Source organism: Halictus rubicundus, chromosome 1 (assembly GCF_050948215.1).
Source record: "Halictus rubicundus isolate RS-2024b chromosome 1, iyHalRubi1_principal, whole genome shotgun sequence".
In the NCBI taxonomy this organism is placed as follows: Eukaryota; Metazoa; Arthropoda; class Insecta; order Hymenoptera; family Halictidae; genus Halictus; species Halictus rubicundus.
This window is the reverse complement of record NC_135149.1, coordinates 17,052,630-17,067,766: the sequence shown is the minus strand read 5'-3', so window position 1 is coordinate 17,067,766 and position 15,137 is coordinate 17,052,630. Positions and strand designations below refer to the sequence as shown.

Below are 15,137 nucleotides of genomic sequence, written 5' to 3'. Positions count from 1 at the left end.
GATTTTAACTGGTTAGAATACGATATTTAAGCGATCATTATGGCAAGCAATGGCGGATGACGTCGTATATCACCAGTCACCGTCACATTTTTCGCGTGCAGACATACTTTCAGAAAAGGTCTGAGATTTATCAACGTCTAGACTTTGAGATATTGGACATCGGTTGTCATGCAACGTCTATTTATCATCTTGCCGTTAGTCAATCAAAGAACTATCCATCCAGATGACTTTAGAAACAAATAATTACATACTCTACTCGATTAATTTCTATACTCTTTAAGGATTTCACTAGATTGCAGATTTTATACATTTTAACTTCCATTTTTCCTTCATTGAAAGTATAGTTCAGCCATTCTGATCGGCAATAAACATCTTTGTAAAAGAATTAATCTTCTATCAAGAAAATCAATCTTCAGGAGGACGTTCCATGTGTTGCAATCCATTTATTAGAATTTATATTACAATAGAATTGCAAACATAATTATTGCAATTTAATATTATAAAAGAATTAACACCTTTGCTGTAGTATACATATACAGCGCATTTCCGGTTTAATGGTACAACCTGAAAAGGAGAGAATCTGCACCTAGAAATAAGTTGAAAACGTGGAGTAAAATTTTGTTTTCGAGAAAATCGAATTTTAACATTCGTCAATGTAGAAACCGGCTGATCCGTCTGATCATGACCTGACGATTCTATTTGTAAATACAGTGATTTCTCTGTATATGTCGCCAAGGCCTGGATGATAAACATCGGGGAATTATCCCCACCACCGCGGGGTATACTCCATTGGCTATGAAGCTCAAGAGGCCTTGGACTCCGAGGAGTGTAAACATAACACGGTTCGGCTATGTCTCCTGGACGATACACGACGCTGACAAGACCCATGTTGTTGACATATATCGAGAATTCACTGTACTAATGCGTGAGAACCTGGACGAATCTTCAAATCAGATTTTCTCGAGCTTTACATGAAAAAATTGTTATTCCATATTTTCAACTTCTTTGCAAAGATCGAAAGAATTATGGAACCTCTTTTAATTATTTAAAGTACCTAACATGGACCATAAAACATTTCATTTCGATCTGTGCTTCTTTCTGCAGTATCATCCCGTTTCCGGTTTTACCATGGAATCGGAAATGCACTGTACAGAACCTACACGGTCACTGCGTTTGTGTTTGTGTTAGCGAGTTGTGATTTTGAAATACCTTTGGTCGTAGTCAATAACGAAAACGTGTTTGGAAAACTATGTGTTGAAAGCCGGTGCGTTCTCTCGGCCGATTTCCTGAATGGTCCGGTTGGTTTGCAGGCCAAGCATTTTCACAGCCGTTGCACAGCCGCTCGAAAATAATGTTCACCAAGGAAGGACCGGCGAAGGAGGACGATAGCTACATGGGTTATTCCGTCACGGTCGGGGACTTTATGGGAAATGGCGACAACGGCACGGCTGTCGGCGTGCCTCGCGGCTCCGATCTCCTTGGCAAAGTATGCTCATGAAATATTAACACGTAATCGCCGGGAAAAGAAACGATTGAAATTAATTCCTCCAGTGAAAGTAACCCGTCCCCGGCAAATTTATTGCTTTCTCGGGAAAAGGGTACCGACTTACGATCAATGGTACCAGTCCCTCGGTAGCAATTCAACCTTTAACACTACAGCCTACCGGCGCTGGTCAAATCACCGGGTTCCAGATTTTTATTCCGGAACTGTCGAAATTGCAAAGACTCCTTTCAGAGGAAATAATTCAATAAATTTCTTAACTCAAGCATATACGTATTACAACATTGGCAAAATAAGTAAATTCAATAAAGTAGCATGTACCAGTGACTTTCAGTAATAAAACGAAACATTCTTAAACAAATTGCCACTTTTCAATAACTCTGTTTGTCAAAAGTGAACTCTTGAATACAATGGTTCATTTGAATTGTAAGTTTCAATCGTTTGTGAATTTTACCGGTTGGTGATAGGTAGTAAAGTGTGATCGAAATATGGGAGAGTTATTAACTCATAAAAATGTCTGATCACAGGTTATTCTCTTTACTTCGAATATGACGAATCACCGTAACATTACTGGCGAACAAATGGGAGCTTATTTCGGTTATGCTGTGGCTTCTGGTGACATCGATGGCGACGGCTTGGACGATCTTATAGTTGGCGCGCCTATGTACACCGTGCCTGATAACCCGGAAATGACCATCGAGACCGGAAGGGTGTACGTGATCTATCAAGGCGCCGGACCTGAAAAATTCCGCAAAGTCGACTCTAGGTATTTCTCAATCATTATTTCTTCTATTAACAAGATTGATGTTGCGAAACATGGTGAAAACAGTTAACCACTTAGCTGCGTACCTTGGTTTTTAACAGTGAACCTACCAAGCATTAAATGCTTGGATGTCTTATAAAAGTGGCAATACTAAATTTATTGAGATTGTCCGTAATTTTCAAGAGAATAGATGTTAGAAAAACAACATAGTTATCATCGGAGCAGTAGTTTGGACCACTCGTAGAACAAATGAAAAATTTCTACAACTATTTCGCCATCCTGATAGCACAGCATTCGGCCATCACGACCGTGGAATTCACCTGATATTGCTTATCGTTATCCAGAGACGGGGAGAGCAACCGCGGACGATTCGGCTTGTCGCTGACCTCACTGGGAGATATTGACCGAGACGGTTATGGCGACTTCGCCGTGGGTGCTCCTTATGGTGGTCTCCATGACAGCCGCGGTGCAGTCTACATCTACCATGGGTCCTCCACGGGTGTACTAGAAAAATACTCTCAGGTGATCTACGCCGAAGACCTCAAGCTCTCGAACATGCAGACTTTCGGATTTTCCGTTTCTGGCGGCCTTGACCTTGACGGAAACCACTATCCTGACCTAGTTGTCGGTGCCTACGAGTCGAGCACAGCTGTGTTCTTCAGATCCCGGCCGGTCATCAAAATGGATTCCTATGTGACGTTTGATCAGGAGTCGAAATTGATCTCGTTGGACGATAGGAACTGTACTTTGTCCGATGGCAGCAGGGTCACTTGCTTCCCGTTGAGGGCTTGCTTCGAGTATAGCGGAGAAGGCGTCTTCCCCAGCCATACTTTTAATATTCAGTATGTCCTGGACGTGAAGAAGACGAAGAACCCTAGGCTGTTCTTCTTGGAGCTGGAAGGCAGGAACACGATGAACCGCACGATCTCTGTGGATCGGGGTCGACAGTTCTGTCGGACTGTTCAGGTTAGTATCGATGTTGATTAAATACTATTTATCATACTTTTGGGCTAGAACAGACCCGGGGAACTGGCCCGGCCCCCAGGAAGATGTTCCTCAGGCCTGGGCTAGAAAGTTCCCGCCAATTAGAGTCAATTCCGATGACTTACAAGGGACTTTAGCTCGTTAGTCCTTAACACTAGAACACTAGGACACCAACAATCACTTCCATACTGAAACGTGTCGCACTATCAACAGGTATACATCGGACCGAACATCCGTGACAAGCTGACATCATTGGACGCCGAGATGCGCATGAGCCTCGACGAAGAACGCTTTAGGGACAACAGGCCCCGAGAGCCGAGACTTCCTCTGCGTCCAGTTCTAGGATCTACAACATCTAGGAAGGATTCTCTGTCGATCCGGAAGAACTGCGGATCTGATAACGTGTGCATACCAGATCTCCAGATGAACGTGACATCAAATGTCCTCAAGTATCTTTTGGGGTCCGGAAAACGTCTGGAATTGGACGTATTGGTGCAGAACATGGGCGAGGATGCATTCGAGTCGACATACAACTTAAAACTGCCATCTGGTATCGATTACATAAAGGTGGAGAAGATCGAGACTATGGGGGTTCCTGTGCAGTGTTCAGCGCCAAAGCAATCGAACAACAATACCCTTCGCTGCGACATTGGCAATCCTTTGCAAAAACACGGCCTGGTGAAGTTCAAGGTCCTTCTGCAACCTGTTACCTCGCACGGAATGAAACCTGTTTATGAATTTGAGATGGACGTGAATACTACCAATCCAGAGAATCCGATCACTGTCGATGACAACACGTACACTTTGAAACTGCCGATTTGGATCGAGACTGATCTACGCGTGGACGGTGAAAGCAAACCGAAGGATCTCTATTACGATCCTGACAACTACACCAGCGAAACGAACGCGACGACTGAGATGGAGTTTGGTCCTGCCATGATGCATAATTATACTATTAGGAATTTGGGCCCATCGGATGTTATTGAAGCGGAAGTCTTCCTCATTTGGCCCGCGCAGACCCTGGCTGGAAATGAGTTGCTGTACTTGCTGGAGCAACCCGAGACTTCTGGACCAATCGCCTGCGAGAGCGCGAATGCGAATTATCTTAGCTTGAAGGTGAGTTGCAGCTGAATGATTATTAGACTGCGGATTTTGTGCATTTATTATAAAAACGGATAGGCCAACTATAAAACTGAAAGGACAACCATGTTAAAAAATCCATGTTATTTAAGCTGGTTATAGGACTAAGATCACTCGAGAATACCTAATTTAAAAAACTGAACAATCTCACTGCACCTATTTCCCCCATGAAATCCTTTCGATTGAATATATCAATCATAAATATCATATATATCAATATATAAATATAAATATATATATATAAATATATATCATCATATATCATTCTTCATGATATACTCTACAGGGTCTTCGACTATAGGTGGGAGAAAATTTAGGGGATGGTTCTCCAAGACAACATAAGATGAAAATAAAGAATAAAAAAATTGCTATTTCAACTTCATTTCTTAAGTATTATCAATTAAAAATCCGCCTAAAATGCGGCAACCCGACCAACAGAGGTGTACGTTACTTATGTCAAAAAGGCGCGACAGTCACGTATCAAAGAGGATTCTTGCTCGCACTCAATTGTTAGGCTTTGACGTCACATACTTTAGCCAATAACTCAGCTAGATTCAAAAATGTGTGTGGAATGACCCAATCGGTTTACACCCGCAGTCCTGCCGAATTCCTGCCAGGTGACTTCTTGTGAAGCCGAGCAGAGTGTCTGTCACTTGATACGTGACTGTCGCGCGCCTGTATGACATACGCAACGTACACCTTTGTTGGTCGGGTTGCCGCATTTTAGGGGGATTTTCAATTGTTAACTCTTACTGGTACTCTTCATTTTCGTCTTGTATTGTCATGGTGAACCACTCCTTAAATTTTCATCCAACTGTAATGGAACACCCTGTATAGACGAGAGAATAAACGCACACGTAGGGCCTACTCGCAGAGTCAAAACCTCTACGACTTGAGAATGTATTTTCGTGAAATTCGGATGATTTTCGAGGAAAGTTTTGCATGGTTTTTATAAACAGTATCATCTTACGATGCGGCTTTTTGGTACGCCAATGTGAATCCTCTGGCCCGCTAACTTCAAACTCTTTCCAGTTGGACCAACGCAGAAAACTGTACGCCCATCACGCGGACCCCTCGGGCGTCATCCTAGACGAGTCTCAATCCGGCAAAACGATCAACGTTCAAAGAGGGTTCGACGCTGATCGGAACAAAGCCAGCCAGAAAGAGGATTCCGAGATGAACAGCGGGGACAGTTCGAGCATCCAGAAAACGCGTCATTCCTCCTCCTCCTCCTCCTCCTCTTCCTCCTCCTCGTCGAACGCCGTTGCTAGCGAAACCAGAAGGATACAGTTATCCACGACAGGAGACAAGCCAGACGTCCTCGTCACCACCTACACTCAAAACAACTCCGGCACGAGTTCCATCAACACCGGAAATCTGTACGGTAGCAACCGAGGCGTGGTGTTTTACACGGAATCCGGTGGTTATAGTGGCTCTGACACTTTAGGCGGCGGTTTCCGCTCGAGCGCCGACGATGGCTTGGGTTCAAGGATTCCCAAACTGGACGAGCACTACGGAAGTCGTATAAATCACTCGGAAACTGTCGAAAGTCGCTGGGGCGAGACGGGAGGCCACACAGTTTCCGGTTCACTCGATTCTGAGCTGAGCAAAAGCGAGCAAACGTATCAGGAACAGCTCAGACAACAAGAAGTGCAGCGACGTTTATTCTACCAGACACGTCAGGAACAGGAACAGAGGAGACAGGCAGAGGAGCGAAGGAGACACGATGAAGAGGAGCGAAGGAGACACGATGAAGAGGAGCGAAGGAGACACGATGAAGAGGAGCGAAGGAGACACGACGAGGAGGAACGAAGAAGAAAACAAGAAGCGGAGGATGCTAAGAGGATCCAGGTAGCTCAACAGGAAGAGTTGCACAGACTCGAGGAAGAACGGAGACGAGTGGAAGAAGAGGAGTATAAGCTTGAGCAACGAACACGTCAACATGGAATATCTGCTGGGTCGGAAAGCGGATTGATCACCGGTGATCGGGAAGAGATCATTGGTGGAGGTGAATTCGGCTTCAAGCTGCGTAACGTCAGCTCTACACAGGAATTTGAGACGCTGTTTGGCTCTCTGTCGAAGTCGTCTACTTACGAACTGTTCAACAGACAAGGTAGACACTATGTTCAGTTCATGGGCAGGTTCAGAACTTCAGGAGACAAGAGAGAGTACATAGAGTTCCAGGATGGATCCAGGTTCCCTCTTCAGGATCGATATGGCGATTCCAGTTATGTCTCTGACATTACTGAAGCTCGGGATAGTCGGTTTTTGAGAATGGAGGGCGAGCTTCTGGTTGATTTGCATGGGAAAGGGTTCATCGTCCTGAAGGACAGTCGAAGGTTCCCTCTGCAAGGGTCGTTTAGTTATACCGAGGAACGTTCTTACACCTTGGACCCGCGTGGGAGTTATCAAGGTAGAGGATCGAGTGGGTACAGCAAGTCTTGGAGTGAGGATTCTAGCCATACCGGGGACGTTGATTACGAGTCCAGGTACTCTAGCACTCACGAAGAGAGGAGGACAGAGGACAGGAGAGTCACCAGCAGGGTCCATGGAAGAGATGGTCGCGAGTCCTTCGACGAAACTAATACTCAAAGCAGTGATGCTGCTGGTAGATTCAAACGCGAGAGCGATATGGTGGAAGTGAGGGAGTTCAAGAAGTTCGAGAGGCTGCATAGATATCCCAGGGACTTGGACAAGGATCTTATGGCTGAGGAGAGTGAATTTGATGAGAAGGCTGATTATGAGAATGATCCGAGGACTCATGGACCCGTCAGTCCTTGCGACACTGCAAAGTGTGTCGTATTGAGGTGCGTTGTTGGTCCTCTGAAGAAGGATCAAGAAGTCTGGATCGGAGCCAGGTACAGGGTAGACGCGAGGACCTTGAAGAAAGTGGCCGTCCAGGAGAAGGTCAGGGTCTCCACCAAGTTGGTAGCACGTGTCACCAAACAGCCTTTCATCGGCGCACCTGCTGAACAGGTGGTCAAGAGTCGCGAAGTCAAAACGAACGTCGAACCGAGCTCAACACCATCTGCGCCGGATGTTATTCCTCTGTGGGTCGTTGTCCTTTCTGCTTGCGCTGGGACCATCATCCTCTTGCTGCTTATCTATCTGCTACACAAGGTTTGTTCATGCAAATTAATTTTAAAATGTTTTTTGCGTCGAGAAAAGCAGTCAAACTGCAATTTTTACACGGCACTAATATCATTTGTTTCACCGTTTGTTAACAGTGCGGATTCTTCAAGAGGAACAGGCCATCAGACGCCCCGGAAAGGCAGCCATTGAACAGGAATGGTCACTTCCACGGGGACGATCACTGAAACAGCGATTAGGGGATAGATCAGTGAAAATTCTCTAAAACGTCGAACGACATCGATTAATCGAACGAGCCACAAAGTGCCTTGATTCTCGCGAATCCGTCGACGGATCAGGAATATCCATTCGATGGGCCACACGGAGCTGTAATGCAGTTCTGCCGCGTGTAGAAACTAATGTTTTACTAACGATCGCGGATACCTCTATCTCCAGGACGTTAGAGAAACTGGTAGAGTAAATTAGAAAGGTTCTGGAGCGATTCTGCGACCATTTTACTGCCACTGAATACTCCTTCCAGCTCCTGCAGCTCGACCATGCAAGTTTCTAGTCAGGAGACATTTTCATTTTTATTTCATTTCTTCTCGTTTCTTTTAACCTGTAATACTGTCTGTGTTTACTTAAGCCTCCCGTTCGTCGATGAAAGCCAGTACACTCGACGATTAACGCGCACAGTCGCTTAAACGTTTCTCGAGGGTGGAAAATCAGTGTTCGCCAAAATGTCTTCCGTACTCGCGAAAAGTAAATCTTCCTCGTAGATCGTCTGCTTGTAACGAAAAGTATCGTTGACCGAAGCTTTCTCAATAGAAGAACGAAAACGAGAGGTTCTTGCGGACGTGAATACTATCATCAACTTCATTCGATGCAAAGCTTGTTGGAAATGATAATTAAGTTTCGAACGTTTCGAGAGCGAAACGGAGTAGCGGTGCAATTTTCACCGAATAATCGCAGAATTAGTTCAAAGTTTTATTACACTGTAAATGTACAGGGTGTGCCATAACGTGTAAAACCGAGTTCAAGGAGGAACGAGGTGTATGAAAATGATTAAAAAGTCCGTATAGACATGAGCTCTATTTGACCCTGTTTCTTGTGTCAGTTATTACAGTTTGTGCTTCCATTTTCAAAATGACTGCCTTCCATTGAAATACAAGCTTGCATTTTTATATTTTGTTATATTTAACGTCAAACCGGTACCATTTATTATTTTATATATAATACTATAAGAAATTGTGGCAGTACAAAATAGCTATGATACGAGAACAAGGTCAAATACGTAGAAATTATCTTTATATGAATTCCTTTTCTATAAGTTGTAAGACACTCTGTATAATAGAGGGAGAGGGAGATAGGGAGAGAGAAAGAGAAAGAGGGTACCATAAACCGGTAGAACTCGAAGTTCTTTCTTCTGACTTAATAATAATATTTATTTATGCTAGCCCATTGATAGCAGAATAAGCGGAAATAAAGCATAACAAAACGAACGCAAAATGCACAAAAATGAAACGCTTCTATTTAAGACTGTAGTTTTTGCGAAAACAAAGAATCGTGAATCTTGCTAATCGAATAATTAAAATTGTAATCAGTGAGGTATATTTTATAATACATGGTTGTTCGATCGACCCAAATATTGTGACATGTTTGAGGATTTATTATCGACAGATCTCACTTGTTGCCGATATCGGCAAATGATTTGTACTTTTCTTTCTTTATAAATATCATGGAAATGGTCTCGAGAATGGGAATCTTTAATTATTTATTAAATTTCTGCATTATACGATGTATATGTAACGTATGATAGAAAGCCGTAACCTGGACGGGGTTTCACCCCTTGTGTATGTGTGTACAATCTTGTAAATTATTAATTGTATTACTAAAACTATTCAAATGAGAAATAGCTAACGCAATAATAGTTATATAGAAAGTAAAAAAAGAAATTCCTAATAAATGCAGGAGCTTGTATATACAGATTTAAGATGTAATATTAAAAAAATATATATGTATAAATAATATTATTAATACTACAGTTGACGTTCTATTCATTTAAATTCCATATGTCTTAAAATTAATTTCTTTTGTATGAAGCGTTCAATTTTTATTGAGGGTTGTTTTTTGAGATTTTTTTAGTCTTTTTAAATAATGTTATCTAAATCGAAATGCTCTGTAAAATCTGCACTTTGGATTGGTGGCACCAGAAAGGATATGAGTGCTCACGCCCGAGGTTTCGGTGTTCCCGATATAGTGCTGCCCCCTACTCATTCTTAGCATGGACAAGAACCTGGGCAACTTTTAGCATGAAACAGAACCTGGGCACCGACGAGATATTTAGAAAGACTGCCAGCACCGACGAGATATTTAGAAAGACTGCCAGCACCGACGAGATATTTAGAAAGACTGCCAGCACCGACGAGATATATATAAAGACTGCCAGCCCCTGTGTTAAACTGCGAGTCTCAAAGTGGGTCCCAGGTGGGTACTGGGAGCGGTCGGTAACGGCCCCAATGTCGAGATACTCTCGTCTGTTGATCTCAAATACCAACATCGCTAAACATGCCGCGCTCGCTACCTAAATAGAACATTTGCTCGTGAATTACGGAAGAAACGTCAGAGACATAAGCTAAACTAGAACTTTAAACGTAGAATGCTGACATAATCACCGACGAGATATTTACAAAGACTGCCAGCCTTACGGCAGAATGTGTCGCTCGAAAAATACGGTGTTGTCTACCGCCCTCTAGGATAGATTTTGGCTGGAGTAAGAAACAGAATGCCAACGACGGTATCTCGTCGGTGCAGAAGACCACTAAGGAAATTCTCGTCGGTGAGAAGGTTGTGGCGACCGTCGTCCGCCGACACTTCGGCGAAAGGAAAAATATACAAAGGCACGGTGAAATAAAGAGCAAACTAGAATGTTTTCGAGTAAAATTATTTAAAAATAGTTCTAATGTGTTTTTAAAGTCATCTAGTAAAAATCTTATGGTGCTGAGGTGAAAAAAATATTTATTCATGAAAGAAAATTTTTTTTAATTAATAATAACAGTAGCTAAATATATGAACAAATTTAAGATAGTGTTGATGACAATAGCTCATTATTAGATTAATATTCAGGTTGGTCGCTTTTAAACTTCGATATGAGATCTGTATTTGTTAAAAAGATGATGCAGGTTTTGGTCCAGGCTAAAAAGTTGATGCAGGTTCTGTTCCAGGCTATAAAGATGATGCAGGTTCTGTTCCAGGCTAAAATGATGATGCAGAAGAGAGGGGACACTAAAAGCCTGAGTGTGAGCACTCTCATTTCCTCTCTGACGTGGACCTGGTATGGGGATATGAAGGTAAAGCCGACGACGAACAAAAGCGCCGTATAGAGAATTTTTGTATTACCTGTGGCCTGCCTGTTGCCTCGACATTATTTTACTAGGCTTCGATTGACTACAAATTCGTGGCAATTTGACGCAGAGCCAGCTGCTTACTGATGGTTATTCAAAAAATTTGTGTCTGATCAAGTTTATACTCTAAGATCACGAGATGTTGGTCTTCTGTGATATTTTCGACTTCAAAGTACTTATACTTGCCTGTTTACTGGTGAGTAATATCCGAGATACTACGGTTTACCGTTTTTCGTCAAACCGAAGCGGAAAAAAAACGAGCAATCGAATGACAGAGATTTTCGAAAATCTCCGGTCACGCGTAAGGTGACACACAATTGGTGACCCACAAACACCCGGCAAGCCCACGATCCGTTATCGGGTCGGTCTAGCCACAGGGCCTAATTTTAAAGGCCCTTGGTCTCATTTCACAGCACGAAATAGCGGCATAACCTATACATGTACACAAGACAATAACTCTGCCAATACATTTGTTAAATAAACCTTTGGAAAATCGCTTGAGCACCCAAATCGTACCCGCTTCATTCCGCTTCACGTAAAAGCTGTTGTTGCTGACGTTGCACACTTCTAACACCACGAAAGACTACACCGGAAAATAAAAACGCCGTTTCTCATCCCACTCTGTTGTTTTAATTTATTTTCTCGCCAAACCCACACGTTAACTATTCCCACGCTTGAATTCTGCGCATTAATATTTTATTACACGCACCGAAATTCCACGTATAGGTTTCATAAACCAACGATAAGAAATACTTCTAAAACATACATCGCATTTGGTTCTAGGCATTTTTACCAAACAGTTTAGCGAACGATGCAAACGAAGGCGCAGTATCACTCACTCAACAAAATATTGATATGACGCTCGGTAAGTCGTGATGTCGCAAAAAACAAAACGAAATGGCAGACAGATAAAACCGTCGTTGACCTAATCGTAAACCGTCCCGAGGGTTCGTTCGCCGTTCTCATTCGTTCTCGTTTTATTTCAGCCTCGAACGAATTGGTCTTTATAAATTTTTACGCACAATGGTGCCGTTTTAGTAACTTATTAGCCCCAACTTTCGAAGAAGCAGCAACTAGGATAAGACGCGCTTTTCCTGAGCAGGGAAAAGTAGTTATGGCAAAAGTAGATTGCGACAGGGAATGTGGGTAAACCAACGAGAACAAAATTACGACGTAAACTCGGAAGCAGAATCGTTCGAATCTCTAAGCGAGACATTATGATTTTAGCTGCTATTGCCTCGAGGTTTCATATCACCAAGTACCCAACTCTGAAAGTCATCAGAAATGGTCAACCAACCAAGAGGGAGTACAGGGGTCAAAGGTCTGTGGACGCCTTTGAGGAGTTCATAAAGAAACAACTGGAGGACCCAATAAAGGAGTTCTATGATCTGAAGGAACTGATGAACTTGGATGACAAAAAGCGAATGATTATTGGATACTTTGATAGGAAAGATGTTCCTGAGTACAAGATGTTCAGGAGGGTTGCTACCAACCTCAAAGATGACTGTCAATTCCAAGTTGGCTTTGGGTGAGTAACATCCTCGTATATTCCGAAAATATTATCGAAATTATCTTTAAGAATTTTTACGTATGGGTGTATGAGGGTGTGTGCGTAATGGTTCTCTTGTTTCCTCTAACAAGCACATGCTCTGCTCAAAACTGTGACCTTGGAGAATATTTTCACTTGGTGTAAGTAAGACAATGTGCATGGTCTAGACTGATTTTTCATTTCGCACAGTTCCTTGAGGTTACAGCATTTTTTGTGTGCATTGTTTATGGGCAAATCGAATAAAATTCGATCGTGAAGTTGCTACATACTACTCTCGTATAACGCGATCGGAAAGGTACTTCGAAATTATGGTATTTTATGGTTGTTGAATTCGGCAAATTTTTAATTGTGTTAAGCGAGGGCAGTAGCTGTTTTTCGATCGTGTTTTACGGGTCTCGATTGTATTTAAGAGTTTTCGTTTACAATTGTATTTTGCAATTTTTTTCGTTGCGAATGTTCGAACGAAATATAGAAACAGAAACGTTCAACAATCTTCTCTTAAATGCAATATAGGAATGCAAGCAAATCTATGCATCCTCCAGGGGAGCCCATTATAGTCTTCCGATCAGATAAGGCCCTCTCCAATGATGAGGACGAGACCTACCGTGGTAGCTTGCATAATTTTGATGAACTGAATGTTTGGGCACAAGAGAAATGTGTCCCCCTTGTGAGGGAAATTACATTTGCGAATGCTGAGGAGTTAACAGAGGAGGGTTTACCATTTCTCATACTGTTCCATGCTCCCGATGATGTGGAGAGCATTAAATTGTACAAAGATGTAGTCTCAAAACAGTTAATAGACGAAAAACGTAAGTAAATGATTGAAAATTCACCTTGATTAACAAATAGGCCAGCTAAAATAAAATGAATCTCTCTGTTTTCAGAACATGTCAATTTCCTGACTGCAGATGGTTTGAAATTTGCTCATCCCCTCCATCATTTAGCGAAGACACCTGCTGATTTGCCTTTGATCGCTATAGATAGTTTTAGGCATATGTACCTGTTCCCAAACTTTAACGATATTCATATAGAGGGTAAGCTTAAGGCTTTCCTGAAGGACTTGTATTCTGGAAAGTTACACCGGGAGTTCCACAATGGCCCGATACCTAGTAATAACGAATTGCCACAAATTGTGGGTCAAATCAAGGTGCCTACAACCCCACCTGAATCCACGTTCAAGAAACTAGCACCCAGTAAAAACAGGTATACGTTACTCAGGGATGAACTTTAATGTTATAGTGACGTTGATGGAAAAACAAGATTTGTATAATTTTGGTTACGCGATTTGTTAGTTATTTTACAGTGATGCAATCCAAATCCGTTGTATTATTATTAAATCAAATTCTATTGATATCGACGTTACACGCGCGTTTAGCATTCTTCGTATCAGTTAATACAGTATTCTAATTAAACGATGATTTAGTGTACATTAAACATGGGAAGGAAAGTCTTATTATTTAAGGAAAAAAGCTATGCATATATATATATATATATACATAATATGTATACATATGTATAAATTCTCATCGATACATCTTATGCCTCTACCAAATGTTTTATACACGTAACTACCCTATACACTTTCACCTGCAAAGGATTGGTATCGATCGAATCAAGACCATAGTAGAGACTTTCGGGATAGTAGATTTCATTCTGTTTTTACATAAAAGCCGTTCTTTTTGTATTAACTTTCGTTTCGTACCGGATTTCCGAGTTAATCGCTCTTCGAAATCAAATTACAAACGACCATTTAGGGTTCAGAAGAATAGGATTCAAGTAAATCATACTGGATTTACAAAATAACGCTAAGGGAAAAATACGGGAATTAAGAATAAAATGATAAAAGAAATTATCCATCCACAGGCGATCCATTGTAATATATCGTTTTCTATAAGAGCGAGGAGAGCTTCAATCGTACGTTATGATCAAACGTGCTTTGGACTAGATGGCTGCGATATAACGGACTCTGGTCCTATGGTACCCCATACTATCCTTGGCAGAAAGCGTTTAATAAACGATAAATTCATTGAAAAATTACCGGAAAATGTACTAAAAAGCGTCAGCTATATTATAGTAATATTAGAATAGATTTTTATTTATATAAACATGGCTATTTCTATTTCATCGTTGTTTTGCTATTGTTGAAGACACTCGTAAGTCTTACTTGGCAATAATATCTATAGTAGAGGCATAGTTATGTCAAGTACTTTTCGCCAGGGGTAGTAGTACTCGAATTAATAAGGTGTTTGGTAATTAGGAGTAATTCTTAAGGCGACCACCTTTTGATATTTCATGGTTATTAGGTGTACAAATGAATAATACAATGTCTCTAGCGAAACTCGAGGATTATTGTGCTGGACATTCGATTAATTAACATTTCACGTTCTGGGAACCTATTGATAGGTCTTTTAACGATTGTAATATAGCTAAAAGAAGCTTAATCTTTCGAATATCTGCGATAGAGGATTTACGATAGCGATGAAATTGATTTGGTACGGTGTAGTAGCGCCGAGATACTCCTGAGAAGCTAATTTGTATGGATCATGGTATATTAATTTCTCTGTTAATAAAGAATTTCTAAGTCAGACATTTACAACGTTCACTGTTCATGTAACCATTCTTGATTTTGACGTCAACATTAAAAATTTCTGTCAGTTAATTTTAATGAAGCATGCGGCATGGTTCTCTGTCATAGATAGCGGATTAAACAGCGAAATAAAAAGTGAA

General features: G+C 41.6%; 2 protein-coding genes across 4 annotated transcripts in view; both read left to right on the top strand.

Moving 5' to 3' along the window:
• The window catches only part of If (integrin subunit alpha inflated), a 97,126-nt gene extending 87,627 nt beyond the window's left edge, over positions 1-9,499 (top strand). For both annotated transcript variants that reach the window (XM_076790497.1, XM_076790504.1), the window contains 6 exons: positions 1,311-1,486; positions 2,029-2,267; positions 2,609-3,230; positions 3,462-4,364; positions 5,421-7,508; positions 7,616-9,499. In XM_076790497.1, the coding sequence (XP_076646612.1) occupies positions 1,311-1,486; positions 2,029-2,267; positions 2,609-3,230; positions 3,462-4,364; positions 5,421-7,508; positions 7,616-7,705 (4,118 nt within the window). In that variant the 3' untranslated portion in view covers positions 7,706-9,499. The remainder of the gene's footprint in view (positions 1-1,310; positions 1,487-2,028; positions 2,268-2,608; positions 3,231-3,461; positions 4,365-5,420; positions 7,509-7,615) is intronic.
• Positions 9,500-10,840: 1,341 nt separating this feature from the next.
• Erp44 (Endoplasmic reticulum protein 44) lies at positions 10,841-14,997 on the top strand. Of its 2 annotated transcripts, XM_076790669.1 has the most exons (7): positions 10,841-11,057; positions 11,645-11,726; positions 11,848-12,003; positions 12,089-12,389; positions 12,503-12,550; positions 12,924-13,219; positions 13,295-14,997. In XM_076790669.1, the coding sequence occupies exons 1-7, from the start codon at positions 11,001-11,003 to the stop codon at positions 13,639-13,641; spliced, it is 1,287 nt and encodes a 428-aa protein (XP_076646784.1). In that variant the 5' UTR covers positions 10,841-11,000; the 3' UTR covers positions 13,642-14,997. The 2 variants fall into 2 exon arrangements, with proteins under 2 accessions (XP_076646784.1, XP_076646793.1); XM_076790678.1 differs by lacking the exon at positions 12,503-12,550 and having other exon boundaries at positions 10,845-11,057.
• Positions 14,998-15,137: the final 140 nt, after the last annotated feature.

Coding starts and splice junctions, on each gene's coding strand:
- Erp44 (XM_076790669.1), top strand. CDS start 11,001: ATGTTGGTCTTCTGTGATATTTTCGACTTCAAAGTACTTATACTTGCC. Junction 12,004..12,088: donor AGTAGATTGCGACAGGGAAT/GTGGGTAAACCA, acceptor TTATGATTTTAG/CTGCTATTGCCTCGAGGTTT. Junction 12,551..12,923: donor GGAGAATATTTTCACTTGGT/GTAAGTAAGACA, acceptor AATGCAATATAG/GAATGCAAGCAAATCTATGC.